Source organism: Ylistrum balloti, unplaced genomic scaffold (genome assembly GCF_031769215.1).
Source record: "Ylistrum balloti isolate Yb309-2 unplaced genomic scaffold, AGI_CSIRO_Ybal_v1 Utg370826, whole genome shotgun sequence".
Lineage (NCBI taxonomy): Eukaryota > Metazoa > Mollusca > Bivalvia > Pectinida > Pectinidae > Ylistrum > Ylistrum balloti.
In genome coordinates this window covers 212,986-232,052 of record NW_026782477.1, presented here as the reverse complement: position 1 = coordinate 232,052, position 19,067 = coordinate 212,986, and the positions used below count along the sequence as shown (strand labels likewise).

The 19,067-nt window shown below is 36.0% G+C and overlaps 1 protein-coding gene across 1 annotated transcript; it reads left to right on the top strand.

Annotated features, from left to right (window-relative positions):
• Positions 1–3,889: 3,889 nt before the first annotated feature.
• LOC132558794 (angiopoietin-related protein 7-like) lies at positions 3,890–7,820 on the top strand. The gene is made up of 4 exons (XM_060223401.1): positions 3,890–3,943; positions 4,291–4,387; positions 6,321–6,482; positions 7,588–7,820. The coding sequence occupies exons 1-4, from the start codon at positions 3,917–3,919 to the stop codon at positions 7,818–7,820; spliced, it is 519 nt and encodes a 172-aa protein (XP_060079384.1). The 5' UTR covers positions 3,890–3,916.
• Positions 7,821–19,067: the final 11,247 nt, after the last annotated feature.

The window sequence follows — 19,067 nt, the reverse complement described above, 5'->3', positions numbered from 1 at the left end:
GTTACAAACATAAATGACAAAAAAGAAACAAACAGATTATAACATACAATACTAAATAAGAATGACTCCCTCATATTTCAGCCTGCAGCTATTCCAGAATATGACAATTATTGGTTAAATAATGTATGTGTACTATACAGGACCCACACACTCCATGTACGAAACATAGCCATCACACTAATAATACATCTAAATGTATGTATCATAAATAAAAGTAATGACATATGTCACAGACTCGCATCAATTTTCAACCCCTATCATGCTAATCACTTACAAAAGATCAGGTACTAAGGTTAATTCTCTCCTGTTCATACTTGTATTCTAAATGAATGACCAATATTAGAGTTTTCTTAGTAACAAGTGCATCACTTGTCCAATGTAAAATGAAAGAAATGAGGTCTTTTATGTTATCAGAATACAATGTTGAAATCACTAGCATGGTTTTGGTGAGTTTTTTTTTTTTAGTCAACGGTAATTCTGTAAATGACTCGCTGTAACTATGTAGTATGATAAGGGTTGAAGAATGCGCAGTCCAAAAGTACACACATATATTTACCACATGGGCACATGTCAATCAATCAACATCCCTGTCAACAGAATCACATTATCAACAAGTTTTTTGTGACTTACAATTTATAGAAAATCAGTATCAGACTCCTAGTCCGTCTCTACCTGATTTGGTGTAACACACCCACACGAGGCGGTCAAACCTTTGCAATATGATATACATATATCATAATAAATAGTAAACAGTTATTTTTTACAGGTTGTACACATACATTGGTATTGAAATGTATTTGATTATTCATAAGGAATACATCAACATAGTAATAAAATAATACCTGTACATCCAAACAGTATTAAAGTGTGTACGTTTAATATGATTGTATACATATTGACTTTATCATATTGAACATCAACTTTTCATTCTTCCATGTGGGTTACTTTGCACATATATTACATTTCTTTCACATAGCATGTATTTAAAACATGGGATCATATGTACAACTTCTAATTCATGAAAAACATGGCATTATCAACATACCTACTGGCAAAGGCAATTAAATGGACACAGATATATTTACGAAATTATTATGCTGTAGCCAACATAGCATTATATGAGTGAAGTTATATGCTGGAACTGTTAGGCGAATGGTATTTAAATTCATTTAAAAAGTCTATACATATATATTATGAATCTTTGGAACATAAATTTCCAACTTACTGTGTTCCTGTTACTTGTCAAGATTGTCATAAATGTCAAACATTATCCGTTCACCTTTCACAGTTTTGGCATACACTGGCGAGTTGAAGTGCCATGCAGATTCAATCCGCTCGTCGTCATACAGTCTGTGTATATGTTCAATATCGAGTTTTGTAACATCCTCGCGGGTTGTGTAAATCAATCTCAAGGTGGTTTTTTTTATCTTTTCAAGCTCTCATCACAGGGTGCTTAATGTCATTACGAGCAAACTTTACAAGCACTGGTTTGGTCTCGTTTGCCAGGGATCCTGTGACATGCTAGTATATCCCATGGTTTGATCTCGATCTTAGCTTCCTGTTTAATCTTCTCACAGAAGGCTTTCTCTAGGTCCTTGTCTGGTAACCTATCTTCCATGTTCATTACTTTAATTGATATTTTCTTGCTATATTGTTCATTATGATTAGCCATGGGCATGGCCTGTTCTGCCAGTTTATTTGATATGTTCACCTTAGCAGTAGATGTCTTTCCTCTGTTTAACCACCATTTCTTTTAGCCTTTCATTTACCATGTTTAGCCTATCTAACTCTTTCCGAATCTCACTAGTTACCTCTTTCACTTTCACATGGGTATCTTTAGTAATTGTATCACGGAAATTCTGGAGTATTCCATTCAGAAAATGTCATTATCACTTTGAGGTCCTCAGTTTTAATTCTTGTTTTTATAATGGTTTCCAGCATTGACCTCTTCCATCTCATTGATTTGTTCTTTATTGTCTGTACTGTTGTTAAGTAATCTTAGATCTTTTAGGGGGTTGCCGGTTGGTGTTGGAATCCCTGGTCATGTTGTGTTGGTTTTCCTCACTCAGGTAATCCCTGAACACAGTTCAGCACTGCACAATTCAACAAAGGAATTTGCACAAAAACACTAATTTGCAAACTATCCAGATGGAATTATAAGTCCAATGTAAAATTTGTTGATGTAATGAACAACTTCATACCAAAATCAATGAAATCCGTCTGATCACCAAAATTGTCAGAGCCTCAAAACTACATACTATTCAGCCACCACCCACAACCACCACCACCAACACCAATACTAACATTACCACCACCACTACCATTTAACATTGTAGCACACACATAAAAAACACTCATACCTATATAAACACTCGCATACAGGAGAGAGAGAGAGAGAGAGAGAGAGAGAGAGAGAGAGAGAGAGAGAGAGAGAGAGAGAGAGAGAGAGAGAGAGAGAGAGAGAGAGAGAGAGAGAGAGAGAGAGAGAGAGAGAGAGAGAGAGAGAGAGAGAGAGAGAGAGAGAGAGAGAGAGAGAGAGAGAGAGAGAGAGAGAGAGAGAGAGAGAGAGAGAGAGAGAGAGAGAGAGAGGACGTGTCCACGAGATGCTTAATTAATATACTGAATTGCAAAACAAAGAAAAAATCTAGTTAAGTTTTTAGGTCGGCTTATAGTCAGGATTGAGTTTCAGTTGTGATATTTCCCCCCTTTTCTCAATTCATCCATACACTTTAATCAAGAGTGTTGCTTATGCTTTTTGAAATATATTTTTGTACAGAATAATGACTTTGTACAGTGTTAACTTTAGTACTGATGTTTAAAGACCTGTGTAGACATTTGTTTTGGTAAATGTAGTGTTTAATAATCAAAATCATTTCATTATCAACTCAAACACTAGGGCTGTTGTAGCTAGTAATTCCAGACAGAAAGGATTGTTTGTTGATATAAATAGAATAATCAATGCATCTGTAACTGTTTTCGAGTTTGTAAGAGTTTTTGAACGTCTTGACATTCCCAATGAAAAAATGATTGTTCTATAATGTATGTATGTAGGTCATGATAGGAATTGTGACGTTTCGATATGTTTGATTTATAAATATTCTTTCTTCATAAACGATTAATTCCATTTTGACAGCAAATGATCAAACAATACCAACCAAACCAAACGTTCGTTCCTGCCGCGTTTAATAATGTTTCAAATAATATATGATCAACATGTGGTTTATGTTAAAATCTATTGCAAACATGTATTTGCCTGCGCTATCAAGTTATATTTCAAGATTACAAAAATATATCAAGATTTCCCTATGATTAGATTTTTTTTTTAAAAATCGCAGTCACATATATCAAGAAATAAATGAGGGTCAGACTCAGCGTTGATGTTTCAGACGAACTTTGAAAGATTTTATGGAATATGTAATGTTGTCACATTTGAGTACCGTTCCAAAGGTCCCAGAACTACCATTTTATGAAATTGCTTCCGCTTTCCCACAGATGTTCCCTATCAAATTTAGCTAAAATCCTCTTAGTCGGTTGTGACTAGCAGCAACATGTATAATGGTTTGACGGACGATCAGCGTATGGTGGACACAGAGCCCCTGCCATTAGATCATGAGACACTTCGGACCAGGTGATTTAAAACAAGTGTCGATGACTATGAAACCAGTTTTATCGAAATTTTGAAGAAAGGTTGGTATTTATTCGGTAGGGTTAAACATGAATAGCATTGATGCTCCTACCGATATGAAAGTTGAAATAAATTAGTTAGAAGTAATTTTTGCTTTACACCAAGGTTTAAAATTACCTTTGCTGTCTTGTAGACCCTGCAAATTGCAATGAGCTAGATCCAGCCATCCATTCATCTGGCGTTTACCGAATCAACCTTTTGCCTGGAGTCTGTTTCAAGGTATACTGTGACATGGATACAGCAGACGGACCATGGACGGTAAGTTACTTGGAGAACATGGCACTGGCATGGGTGAAAAGAGTTATTCCTGTTACCAAAAATATTTTCCAGTGTTGTTGGACAGATTTAGATTTTTTAAAAATGTTTTATAATTGTATAATTAAGCCACACCAGCTTGATGTTTGCTTAATCGTTAGGTTTGGATTGGATATATATGTAGTTAAATGGATTAATAAAACTGGCACTGATGTCTTTCTGGAACAAAGGTAATAATACCAGTATAATTTCACAGTGCAGGTTTTCACCAATAGACGTCTTCTAGTATGTAGATATGTACAATCATCGACTTCGCGAACAAATCATGGCAGTCACTAATATATTTCCAGGTAATACAGAACCGAGCAGATGGAGAAGTGAAATTTAACAGGACATGGGAAGAATACAAAAATGGATTTGGTGATCTCAACGGAAATTTCTGGCTGGGTATGTATCTTTCGTTATAACTAAAACAATGATGCGAATTTGAATATGCTATCAAAGCAAATATCACACAGAAAGTCGAACCTCGTTATCTTGAACTCTCATAACTCGAAGACCACGTTTTATTCCGTCAGTCCAATCCTATTTTAACACTAAAAACTCGCTTAAATCGAATACTCGGATAACTCGAAAATTTCCAGTGGTGCCGCCTACTTCGATATAATGATGTTCGACCTTATTTTTAAAAATCCAACATATCTGGGAAAGGACAATTATTGACCCTTCATGACTTCATACATGTACAGATGTATCACATATTGCAAAACACTTCTATAACACGAGATAAACGTGTTCTCGACTTAATCATCGACCTACACTGTTGCATAACAGTTCTGATAATGTTAAATTCCCAGACAATGTTAGATGTTACTTGAGCTATTAAACCTTTGGCGTTGTCAGTTTGACCTTAAAACTACAGGCCACCATGCAGTATTTCAAAATAGTTTAACGTTTACATGTAGAATCATTTACTGGCGGCAACATCAAAACACATGAAACCTTTTATACAATCTACTTACCCGGTGTGAATTTTGTTCAAAAATGTTCACTTGAAATAGATGAACTCCGGCATTTGAAATTGCAGGTGGTAGCTAAAGCTGGTGTATTTCAGTTCTCAAGGTTTGTCGTAACCGACATGCCATGTTTTTAATCATGTAATAGCGGCTTATTTACTGACAAACTTGTTACACAAGGGTTCAAACGATGAAGGTTTATGGTCGCCATAGTGACACCATTGAGACATGTTCCATTCCTTTATGATAATATACCCATTAAAGGTTTTTAGAATTTCCCTTATAGTTTGATTTTTTTCCCTTTTTGGATCGCTGTGTGGTTTACCGGTTGATGACCGTAATGAACTTTTATGTGTTGATGGGCAGTTAAGTTAATAATATTAATAATAATCTTTATGCGACATGAAGCTATTTGATGCTCGTTAGTTTGTTCCGTTGTTGTTTACCTTGTTCTCATTTGAGAAAGTGGTATTATTTAATTGGATCGACCAATGTTTACATGACGGGTGTTGTCGATGAAGCAGAATCACTTACTCTTCCGGGACACCTGGTCTTATTATCTTTGTACCTTTTCAGGAGTCTCCGTGTAAATCATTATTTTGCTCATATTTTGCCATAGTTTTATGGAATTTGAGTTTGAATGATGATTATGTTGCCTTGTTGGTATTTTCTTTTTTTCCCCAAATTTTACACATATAAGTTACGCTCCGTTCATACATCCTTGCATCCATTAAATATAGATCTATTTAAAGTACCAACCGTTTTTCGTTCGAGTTGGACTTCAGAAACATTCAGGTAAAGATATAAGATATGATCTATAAAGTCAAAACAGAATGTCAAAAATACGTTATATCCATGCATGATGCCGTGACTACATAAAAGGTACTGATTTACATGTTCTCATATTAAATGTTTTTAACATCACATGTTTACTATTTATCGCTTTGTAATCAAGGACAGAAAGCTACACATCAAATACCTTACAACTACATGTAAAGAAGGACTTTTGAACAGACGTTCGATAAAATTTTGTAATATTTTAGTCAATAAAGGTTTTCATCAGTTTGGACAATAAGTTGTCAAATATCTTTGTGATCAAGTAAGTTCTACTGTAACTTGGATTCACTTTAATAAAGGGAGTTCTATTGTCCTCTGGGAGTCATTACAATCAAGTTTTACTGAACTAAATAATGAGTTATTGAAAGTAAGAATTGTCCCGAAGTATCGGATAAAGCTTGACCATTCATGTAATCATTCAAAAATAGATATTCTAATCTCATTATATTTCCAAGCAGAGAAAATGTATTTTTGCCAATATTGTTTTGTAAAATCTAACGAAAAATCAAATGCTGCATTTTGACTAGGAAATGAAGCTATCCACCACCTCACCCTCAAACCGTCCTCCCTCCGGATCGAATTAGTCTCAGGGAGTAATGATGATGGACATGCACAGTATTCAGCGTTCAGAGTTGGAAGCGAGATGGATAATTACAGACTGAGCGTTTCCGGATTCTCTGGTAACATTTGTATGTATAGACGAGATGGTTTGGACAATTTATCCCTGTATCTTCTTACTGACCAGCTCTGGTCTTTTAAATAACTTTAATATTTGTCTGTATGAGGTCACTGGAATTGGTTTCCAGGTCGAGATATACTGTGGCCCAATTGAGTATAAGCAAGTCGTTGTTTCTTTTCATTTTTTCTTTTATTAGGTACAAGCAGAGTCTGACATGGTTTGTGAGAGATGGTGTTCCTTTCTCCAGCGCTCACCGGCCTTCTCTGGCTAACCCCAATATCTGTCGTCTATTTATCCCCACTGCCGAAATGACCGTTGATCAAACCCCACTTAACCTTGGTATCTTGAATCATGAATCTACGCTGATGTTAGCTAAATTATTGCTGACCATCCGTAAATCAACACATACTAACATTATATAGGAATAGGTACACAGATGATACATATATAGAAATAGGAACACATACAATTGTATATACAGCGTAATTAAATGTGATGAAATCTTCCTGGTCAGTTTGTAAGCTAATCCTACTTCACCTACTTATAGTGTTCAATGTCTTGCCACATCAGCATAAATCGTATTAACTAAAGATACACATTAGGTCTGATAATAATATTTAGATCAACGGTACATTTATAACTTGAATGAAACCAAAGATTGGTTTTATTTTTTTGTTCAATTTTTTCATAATTAGCTGTAACACCATTTTCCCATAAGCCATCTGGTTACAATATCCTCGGAGGTAAAATTGTAATTCATGTTGAGCCACCAATTGACTTTACAATCCTGAAACATGTCACTTAATAATCCTACTGAACTGGCAGTATGAACTTGGAGGGAGACATGACGAAAACATTAATTACACTGTATGACATTTAAAAATGGATCATGTTGCTAGAAGATGTCTGATGAGTCTATGTTTATCGCTATCGACATACAGGTATCCTTATGTTTACGAGGTGAATGCGTGTATTGAGAATGTGTAGCTTTATGAAGTTCTTAAGAATTTGTTACTGATGGTAGATATCAATAACAACTTGCAGGTGATGTTGAAGTGAGAGGGTATTCTCTATTAGGAAGCTGCTGTTAATACTTCTTCTTATTCAATCTATAGCCGATGCCATGGCTAAACATGATGGAATGCAGTTCTCAACGTTCGACAGAGACAATGATCAATGGAAATGGTCATGTGCTCGCGCTTCCAGTGGAGGATGGTGGTACAAAAACTGCGTCCATGCAAATCTAAACGGCGGTAAATACAACAATAAGTTATGGGACTTCTTCTACAACACAACTCAACGTTGTAGAATGAAGAAAACGAAGATGCTCATGAAAACAATCTTCTAATCCTGAATATAGAAGACGAGGATGGTTGTGAAACACTAATTCATATGTCTGTTCCTAAATAAAGAAGACGAGGATGGTTGTGAAACATTAAGCCATATGTCTGTTCCTGAATAAAGAAGACGAGGATGATTGTGAAACACTAAGTCATATGTCTGTTCCTGAATAAAGAAGACGAGAATGGTTGTGAAACACTAATTCATAAAATTCCTGAATAAAACAGACGAGGATGGTTGTGAAACACTAAGTCATATGTCTGTTCCTGAATAAAGAAGACGAGGATGATTGTGAAACACTAATTCATATGTCTGTTCCTAAATAAAGAAGACGAGGATGGTTGTGAAACATTAAGTCATATGTCTGTTCCTGAATAAAGAAGACGAGAATGGTTGTGAAACACTAAGTCATATATCTGTTCCTGAATAAAACAGACGAGGATGGTTGTGAAACATTAAGTCATATGTCTGTTCCTGAATAAAGAAGACGAGGATGGTTGTGAAACACTAAGTCATATATCTAATCTAGAATCAGGAAGTCAAGGATGGCACTTGTAACACCTATGTCAAGTATCTAATCTAAAATGAGAAAGTTGCGGATGATAGTGAAATGCTAAAACCATATTCTGTTCCGGAATAACGAAGTCGATATGATTGATATAATTGAAAAGATAAAAGTCTTATCATTTCCTCACGGCAATTGCAAATATAGTTCATGGAAATAGTTTACGCATCTAATTAAAGTTTTACATTACCTGGATATAAAAAAAATCAAAGTTGTTCTGGTGTCGGAAAGAAAACGTTTCAATCAGTATGATGGGTTCGTACTTAGAAGGCAGGACAACTTAATTGCCTACTTCCCATGCTTTCACTGGTTGTAACACTGCCTTAAATTTGTAGGTAAAACATGAAACGGCCGGAAAGAGAATAAATAGCATTTCACCCTGAAATCCTTAACCGTCTTTGTTAACCATCAACTGAAACATCTCTTTATTACTTTGCCACCGTGCGGCTTCCGTAGGTTTGGGAGATAACCTCCCTTTGTAGAACTTTGTGTTCGTTTAGTGTACATTTTGCCTATGTGCGGTTCGGTGGTAAGAAATCACCACTTATGCACAACTTGCAGCGACCACGGTGTAAGTACTGTAATTTTCGGAAATGTTGAACGTGGGCTCTAAGTTGTAATGTAGTTGTATCACTGTCTGTTACAGGGTAGAATTTGTATATGCTGTTATTTACTGATAGCTTAGTACATATATATACATAAGGGGGCTTATTAATGGTTAAATATAGCTGGTTTTACATCAGTTTACGTATATATGGATGTATCATATATTTTAGTGTTGTGTATTACGTTATGTCAATTAAGTATGCATGTTTTGACACCTGACTGTGGACTGACCAATAAATTGTGTAGGTCGTGACCTTTGACAAGACTTGCTTTTTACCTGTTACCACATCCGGGCACTTCCACCCGAGATACACGCAGCGACGGTTTATATTACATCTATACTACACCTACGTCCCAAAGGGAATTTATAGGAATTCTCTGCACCACAGTTGTCTGTTGTATATAACATATTCTAGTTATTTAGTAATTAGTTTAAAATTGTCTGTCTTATTATATATTTTACCATGGAATTACGTTCTGTAGCCCATGTAGCCGGTTATTAATGAAATAAACTACTAGTCCGTATTGTTCTGGTCCGGTAAAGTTTAGTTGTTTCAACGTTTCTAATTATGTAATTTGCGCTATTTAGTAGGTTAACGAAAGTCAGTCATAAGAGTTATTTCCCTTGTTTAAACATGGTCAGGTCTATAGTATATATATATATATGTGTCAGAGAGCGAGAGTTTATTGTCTTTTTGTGTTTTACATTGCAGGGTTTTGTTTTTATTATCCTTCATGGGAAATGAAAATGCCGTGAGAACCCGCCCAGTGGTCCTTGTGTTATTTTGCTAGAAACCAAGAACTGTAACATTTCAGTGTTACTTTCTTTATTATTTACCGGAGCACGTGGTTGGTAGGATGTATCATTATGACGTTATAAAGAACCTTATAGATGGTGATTCACAGTTAAGCGCGTGCACGGACAGTATTTAGAAATAATTCAGGTGTTACTGTTGACATTTCTCGTAAATTATGTTGTATTTGCCCATCAGTATGTGCGAATTTTCAATGTATGGAAGCCCATACCTGCAACAGATTAAATTACGGGATACGATAGGGATAATACAAATTTTGGTTTCGTGGTATTAAAGTGTTAACTGGTTGAACATTGTATTGCATATGGGTCATCACAATTATCATCCCGTCATCTGGACATCTATGTCAGCACATAACTATATGTTGTTTGATACAACAATGTTAAATAAAATTACTTTTTAAAACCATAATAAAAGGGCGTGAGAGAGAGCACAAGTTTGTTACATCATATTTATTGTATTGCTGTTGACGAAATGTCTACTCTGCAAGAGCTCTTTACTTACTATCCTGTACGGGACTGGGACAGGGACGATATGACACATGAAACCCGGACTGCCAATGTTTAGTGTACGTCGGTGTATTATAAGCAGGGAAGGACTGATAATTACAGAAATAAGACAGAATTACAGAGTGTTTACAATGGGAATAATCATAAAAATAAACGGAAACCACGTGATTTGACTTGGGACGAATCGACCTGACTACGACTAGCAAAATTACAATAAAGAAAATACAGCAAGAAACTCCCTGCATGTAATAAATCTAACTAAACTACACAGCGAGAATGATGTCTGTTATGTTCGATCACTAATCAAATCAATAAAGCAACGTTAATTTCATAAAAAAAAATATTGCAAAACGCATTACAAACGTATATACATAGAGTTCCACAAGGGGAAGTAACTGCTACTGAATAACTATAGGTCACACGTAAGTATGGTTAGCATACCGCTTTTTTGTAAATGTAACTACTTGTTACAGGACACTTACATACAATATGATATATAATCTATAAGAAAAAAATGCAGGTTCCGCAAACTGTATTTTCTAAAGGCTGGTTTATATGATAAAAAGTCTCGCAATAGCTTAGGACTGATCTGTTATTAGGCTCATAGACCGACAACGACTATTCTGTTACCTGATTAAAGTAACACATTTAAGTTAGGTGGTAAAATATTAATCTACTTATTATGGGTGGACGCTCAATAATACAACAAAAATGCAAAATGTGTCACGTGACACATCAGGAATAAAACAGGCCCTATTCAGAAAGACGAGAAGGTATAAGGATAATTATTTACTTCTTACATTCAAACTTCTCAATAGAACTGTCTTGATCTGTTCTGCTATAGGGTTAAAATTAAGGACGCACCTTTAAAGGGACACAACAATTGAAATCAAAATCCAAGTTATTGCTACATGAGAATCAGACCAGCTTAGGCACAAAATGCAAGCTTGAGCATGAGAACGGTTTAATGAATACGGGCCCAGGTGTTTCGAAATCGTATGCGTTTAATGGGTCATCGACAACACCATCCATATTTATCTTGGCAAATTCCTTGGCTTCCCTTTGGTCCCTACTAGGTTCGACTGTATATATATCATATGTTAAATTCTAACAATATGCAATCAATGAAAAACAGATGTATTTAGACAAAAGAATTATAAATTATATTTACTAAAATGTTGTATTCTGAGTGTCCTTCCAATGGGTTCATAAGATAATAGTTTAATATATATTGTTTCATGGAAAAGGATATTAGACCGCGATGTGAACAAGGAAGATGACATCACAGAAATCATTAGATTTGAAGCGAAACCGCAGCTACAATAGTGAGGGACATTGTCCACCAGGAGTATTACTAATGATAAACACAGGGGTTTGACGTCTTAACATTCTGACTTGCTTGCCCCGTGTATATAAATGGCTGTCGTATAATAGCAAGTCGTCTGCTTAAATTTCAAATCGTTACTTTAGTAGCGAGTCTTATATCCATCAGTAATGTTGTCTGCTGTTTCTCATACATGTAAACTGACGGTTGTTAAAAAGCAGAATTTGTATTTATATTAGAAAGTATTCATGTTAATTAATGTTCCTTACATTGTATACGGTCTTCTGGGAAATCAGAAGAAACTGTTTTAATACATTCGAACACTGTGCCCTTGAATATAAACATATTTATATCCATAAGGTCATTCTTTCTTACAAACTTGGTCGGCCTTCATGCAAGTGATTTAAAAAGAAGTAATTTTAAGGTTTTGATGAATTTGAACCCTGGTATCATGAGTATAAGACAATTTTATTTTTTATTGCAAACATTTCGACATTCCTACAAGGTACCTACATGTCACATATGCTTCTGGGCCTTTACGTTGATAAGAAGAAAGTGTTAAACTGTTTAAACAAATTCGGCCTCTGATACCTTAAATATGGTTATTTCTTTTCGCAAAATTTGTCGGGATTCATCCTAGAAACCAACCAGCCACATACCATGCTTCTGCGCTACTGCAAACCCTTGGGAATAGAAGGCTGCCAACAAGAAGGAAAAACCAACATGTCATTATCCTCAAGGGCAAAAAACAAGAAAATACCAACATGGCAACATGATCATAATCAAAAACCCAAATTCAATCAAACAAGAGCAAAATATTAACAAAAGAAATATAAATGAACAAACTTCATCTATTTCATTACAATTGCGACTCAAGTTTTTTTTCCACACGAGGGTCTTATTGTGGGAGGACAGTTGAGTACAGGGAAAAACCTACATGTTTTGCCAGGTGACCCAATACCCTCTACGTCCATTCCAGGAATCGAACTCCGGACGGAGGTGAAATAAGAGTGCGTTACTGACGATACCGCTGACTGACAACATTTATTGGTTTTCTCTGTGTTACCTGTATAGTTGTCTGTTTACATCAGTAATACAATGTGTCTCATATCGATTACTAGTTCTTTTTTATCTTTTGTCTCGCTAACTACTTTGTTGGACCTAAAGAGCCAGACCCACTCCTCGACCGATATTATTTTATATATAAAAAAAATCATGATTTTCTATTTTTCTCGGGTAGCAAAAGTTCTGACTAACCCTGTAATACCGCAATTTTGAAGTAAATCGCTACCAATCTAACGTAAAAAAAATAGTTTAAAAAAGAATTCGCAACGACTCAATGCTAATTCAGTACGGGAAGATCTGCCCTCTGACGCCTGGGCAAAGAACTGTAAATAAATCGCCGTCTTCCAACATGGCAGAAAGCGTGCGCGGGAAGCGGGGAAGAAAACGTGTTTTGACGGACTCTGAGGCGAAAAGAAGGAAGATGACTGGTTAATACTCTGTATCGCTCTCTGTTTGGCTCTCTCGTGTAGTATCAATCTAAAATCATATTCATAAATACTCTTATCATCGAGTATTCGCTTCAGATAGATCCATTTTGCGATGTTCTATATGTTCGTTACCGTATCGTAGCCCCCATTTGAGGGCATCTTTGCAATTAATCGTGGTTTTTCTCGTAATCTGCACGTTTTTGTGACATATCTAAGCATTGAAAGATGTGATCAATACATACGTTAGATGATTTCCATACAGGATATATATAGTATTGATTGCATTTATCGGTAAAATCTCTTTACAAGCGATGTCACATAGACGTTCTACTCACCTCTTCTTCCATTTTTGTTTTGTTTCTGACTGCGTTTGAACGTATCACGTGACTTTTCCTCATCAATATTCATATCCTGGTGTTGATTAATGAGACTAACTCCGGCACCGATATCTCCGATACCCTTTCAATTTCAAGTTCGAAACTTTATACAAGTCTTTATTTAAATATTATCTATTAGTATACAACAAAATTTGCAGTCAATAAAATATGAAAAAATATCTATAACGGAGTGGGTCTGGCTCTTTAAGTATTCCGAATAAAGATTGATTAGACTACAATATCTAATAGATAATAAATTAATTTTAGTACCATATCGTGGAAGAGGAAAAGGATAGAACAGTACTGCAATGATTTATTTCCTATCTAGATTTCCAAAGTTTGAATCCTTTTCTTTATTACCAACAGTAACAGTATTAAGTATTAATGATTAGCAATGGTACTATCTAAGACAATTTCACGGATAGGTAGTTTGATAGTTTCAGAGATGTTTCATTCGCAGGCTTCGGTTGGTCCCAGCTTGGTTAGATACACGGTATCAGACAGTTAAACAGTGGTGAAACAATGTACATCATTAAGGTCAGTTTGGGTTTCACTTAATGAATTTCACTGGTAGTTTATCCATTTAAACAGACTAATCTGTAGCATCCTATCGCCCTGATAAAGGTACATTTTGTATACATCAATATCACGATTGATTTATCAATGCTGTGGATATTCGGCACATTCTACATACGTGGTTTCTCGTCATCTTCATTTGCACGTTTACTTCGTGTCTCCATGGAGATGCATGTCAATGATGTACTGGGGACTTATGACAATATATCGAACCATGTAGACTGTGCAAAGGTTTGTAAATACAACTGTTTGTCCTTCACCTTTCACCTCGAAACCAGAGAATGCAAGACATTTCCTAAAATGTTCTGTAGAAATGACACAGAGTCGATATCGTCGGACATGATGATGCTTACAAAGATGGATGGCTGGATAAGTAACCGTAAGTTTGAGTAGAAAGATTGATATAAAAATCAAATTAACACTTAATACCAACTTGGAATCAAATGGAACAGCAAAATAATATTTGAATGTTTCCAAAAAACTGTCCTACCTTTTAAACATTTATTTAAACAGGTGTTTTCTTGTTGTTTTGTAGTAGACAGTGATAAAAAATGTCCTCAATCACTATTTGTATTTGATATTGTGTTACTGTTACCAATACTGGTAAAGTTTAGTAGCTTTGGTGTAGACAAGTATATATACTATATATAGCATTTATTGCGCACACAATTACAGTATAGGTCTCCATCAGAAATTGGTAATACATTATATTTAATATTTTAAAATCACAACACGCAGAGTAAACAGATTATCACATGTCTGTCACATTTTGTACTTATTTGATGAGCATGTTGTTAGACTACTATCCGCTCACATTGACCGTGTAACTTCTATACAATTACTGGGTACAGAGTTAGAGCTTCAACTAAGCCTTTTGAGGATTGTTATACTTACAGTGCTGACTAACCGTTCTCTCCGTGCAAATTCTTTACTAACAAGTGTATCACGTGACTGAATCACGTCACTTTTCAGGTGTAAATACAAAGAGTAAAATGATGCAGTTTAATTCATCATAATGTAATCGGTTGCTCGCGCGTCCGTGTATTGTCCCATGTTGTGATGTCATGTTTACAGGTGTGTGTGGCTGTCCCATATGATTCTTATGTAACTTAATCAAGATGACAGAGAAACAAAATCAGCTGTAGATATTATATACACAAAATAGAAACCATCTGTACCATACATAGGAGTACATGTCTCTCTTAACTCATCACTCGCAAATTCGTAAACCAGCATTCGCAAAAAAAATGATAAAGGACAAACTTGTAAAATAAGGTATTCACGAAGTTTAAATGACTTAAAGTAGTTAAAGAGCATAACACAACCATACATAATTATCTCCAGGAATACAGCATACAATTTGGAAAACTCCTCTCAGATCATGACAGCCTTATCTAAGATGCTGAAACCTCGCGGTTGTTTGAGATGTTGAACTGCCGTGATCGGTAAAATGTAAAATGTAGTAGCAAATTTGCCGTGTATTCGACTTTTACATGATCAAATTACATTCACGTTTGGCATCATACGGTATTACTAACTTTATAAGTACATCCTTACAAGGATTGAAGAACGCTCAGATGTTCCGACATGTCAGTCGGTGAAGACTACAAAAAAGGTGACGTCATCGCAATGTTGACCTTGCAGCAATGTATCTCTTTATGAATACACAAACGGGTCACTGATGTCGTAGCTGCACTTTCCAGTAATTATAATAGACTTTCCCCGTCAAGCTTTAAGTCATGTTCGTAATGTGTTTATGGTATCCATCGTTACGTCATAAACCTTAAATACTGTACAAAAGATACACAATTAAAAAAGCACATTTTAATACAAATTAAGAGGTAGATCCAGTAGTCAAAAATGAATTAAACTGCATCATACAGTTGTTTTGACCTAAAACTAGGCAGTGATGCTAAGGGCCTAAATTTTGAAACCAAGCAGCGACAGAAAAAATCCAATGTAATCTAACAAAAAGACAAAATCTGGACGGTGAGGTATACTAGTCCTATCATCAAATTAATTTTGAAGGTTTTGAGAAGTAACATTAATGTTACGGGTAAGAATTCTATCATGAAAAATTATTTATATGTAATTAATGATTCGTGAAAGCGATAGATCATTATTAAACGTAAGTTATTTCCTTGCCTGGTCGTAAGCTGTAGATTGACCGGTATGAAAGGTAGTGTAGTTGTCTATTAAGATAATGAGTCAGGTTAATAATGTTCTCACATTATCATAATTAAGTCAATGAACAATTGGATGTCGTACTGTCGTCAATAAATTCTGTTACAATTCAAACTAAATTATCTTAAAACAAATCTGTTTCTAATTTATTGATAACGAATCGGTTGTCTAGGTTACAGTGAAGAGTATTTAAATAATTACATTTAACGACACAGAAAAGGTTAGTTTAAAATATGTCAATTCGGTCAATTTGCTTCGCTCTTAACGAAGAACATGTTTTGTTCGATTTTATATTGTTTAACATCCTGTCAACAGCTACGGAGCAGGATCGCAATTCAAACTAAAACGCGATGAAATTTAGAGTTGAAAAGAACCTGACAAATTACAATATAACCAATTGTTGATTATTCTTATATGTATTGCAGCTCTGCCTATCCACAGTAGGTACAATGAGTTGTTGCATATACATTAATAAAACTGCACATATAGATACAAAACAATAAATAGGACTGATTTAAAAAACTGACTTATATGCAAAAATATTTCCACTACTGCTTTGTAGGGTTTTCCGATTGCAGTGAAATAGACCCAACCGTCTACAAGTCTGGTGTCTACCGAATCACGCCAGCCCCGGGATTTGCTTTGACGTGTACAGTGACATGGACACGACTGGCGGACCTTGGACGGTAGGTTACATTTACCTTTACTAACACGTCACGAGATTAAGATGCTGGCCTTTAGCATCACTGACGAGTCCTAGAAGAGCGAAACATATGTTTGATAAAGTTTAATTCATTGTTGGGCACTATTGTATCTAACTCTTAATTTTCAAAAGGTGCTATTCACTTGTGTGTCTTTTGTAAGTTTTTGTTGTTGATATGTACCGAGGAAACCTCGTTCATGGGCACAAGGACACTCTTAGTGTATTTGTTAATGACCAGTCGTCATGGCATCAGCTATTTTAGAAGACAGGGAACCTGGCACTTTTTCGTTTGTATGATAAAGGCGGCAAAAAACATCTGTTGAATTGCACAAAAAGATGTCTGGCTAAACAATACTGAAAATTGTGAGTATGCCCATGATCGTGTTAAAATCGATCAGTATGATGACAAACACGGTCAATATTGGTAGTTGTGCTTCCTGATAGATCCATCCAGTTCTGGTTATTTAGCAGCAAGTTGTAACGATTCAAGCATGTCACTGCTTGAGTCCATGATTTTGTAGGAAAAGCTGTTACCTTTTGCCAGATGGGTTCACCGAGTGGTGAAGACATCTGACTGACTTTATCACTAACCCGCCACATCTAGGTCAATGGTTCGAGACCGAAGTGGGCCAGTCACCAGGTACTGGACGCAGATCTGCGATTTGTCTCCGGCCACTCCGGCCACTCCGGCTTTCCTACACCACACACACCTGTCACACACAGTTATTAAAACATAAAGCGATAATCAATAAACGTGCTAGTAGACGTTGTTTGCCTTCCTGGTAAAATATTTCCGACTGTTTATCAAGTAATGAAAGAATCATCAATGTATCTCCAGGTAATACAGAACAGATCGAACGATGACGTAAACGTCTATCGATCCTGGGAGGACTACAAAAATGGATTTGGTCATCCCTTAGGAAACTTCTGGCTGGGTATGTTTATTTTCATGTAAATTATGACATTTTACCATGTATGGTATTTTACCTTGTGAACGTTATCTGGTAACGGTTTGTTTCTTCTAACATATTGTTTTCATAATAAAATGTTCGACCCTTACCTAATACAAACGAATGTCCTAATATTATTACGTCATCGTTCGATCTGTTCTGTATTACCTGGAGATACATTGATGATTCTTTCATTACTTGATAAACAGTCGGAAATATTTTACCAGGAAGGCAAACAACGTCTACTAGCACGTTTATTGATTATCGCTTTATGTTTTAATAACTGTGTGTGACAGGTTTGTGTGGTGTAGGAAAGCCGGAGTGGCCGGAGACAAATCGCAGATCTGCGTCCAATACCTGGTGACTGGCCCACTTCGGTCTCGAACCATTGACCTAGATGTGGCGGGTTAGTGATAAAGTCAGTCAGATGTCTTCACCACTCGGTGAACCCATCTGGCAAAAGGCAACAGCTTTTCCTACAAAATCATGGACTCAAGCAGTGACATGCTTGAATCGTTACAACTTGTTGCTAAATAACCAGAACTGGATGGATCTATCAGGAAGCACAACTACCAATATTGACCGTGTTTGTCATCATACTGATCGATTTTAACACGATCATGGGCATACTCACAATTTTCAGTATTGTTTAGCCAGACATCTTTTTGTGCAATTCAACAGATGTTTTTTGCCGCCTTTATCATACAAACGAAAAAGTGCCAGGTTCCCTGTCTTCTAAAATAGCTGATGCCATGACGACTGGTCATTAACAAATACACTAAGAGTGTCCTTGTGCCCATGAACGAGGTTTTCTCGGTACATATCAACAACAAAAACTTACAAAAGACACACAAGTGAATAGCACCTTTTGAAAATTAAGAGTTAGATACAATAGTGCCCAACAATGAATTAAACTTTATCAAACATATGTTTCGCTCTTCTAGGACTCGTCAGTGATGCTAAAGGCCAGCATCTTAATCTCGTGACGTGTTAGTAAAGGTAAATGTAACCTACCGTCCAAGGTCCGCCAGTCGTGTCCATGTCACAGTACACGTCAAAGCAAAATCCCGGGGCTGGCGTGATTCGGTAGACACCAGACTTGTAGACGGTTGGGTCTATTTCACTGCAATCGGAAAAACCTACGTGTATTGA

What these genes read in the sequence shown, in the direction of transcription:
- LOC132558794 (XM_060223401.1), top strand. Translation starts at nt 3,917, where the DNA reads ATGGATACAGCAGACGGACCATGGACG. An exon ending in CAGCAGACGGACCATGGACG is followed by an intron (nt 3,944 to 4,290) that starts GTAAGTTACTTG and finishes ATATATTTCCAG; the next exon opens with GTAATACAGAACCGAGCAGA. An exon ending in CGGATTCTCTGGTAACATTT is followed by an intron (nt 6,483 to 7,587) that starts GTATGTATAGAC and finishes TTCAATCTATAG; the next exon opens with CCGATGCCATGGCTAAACAT.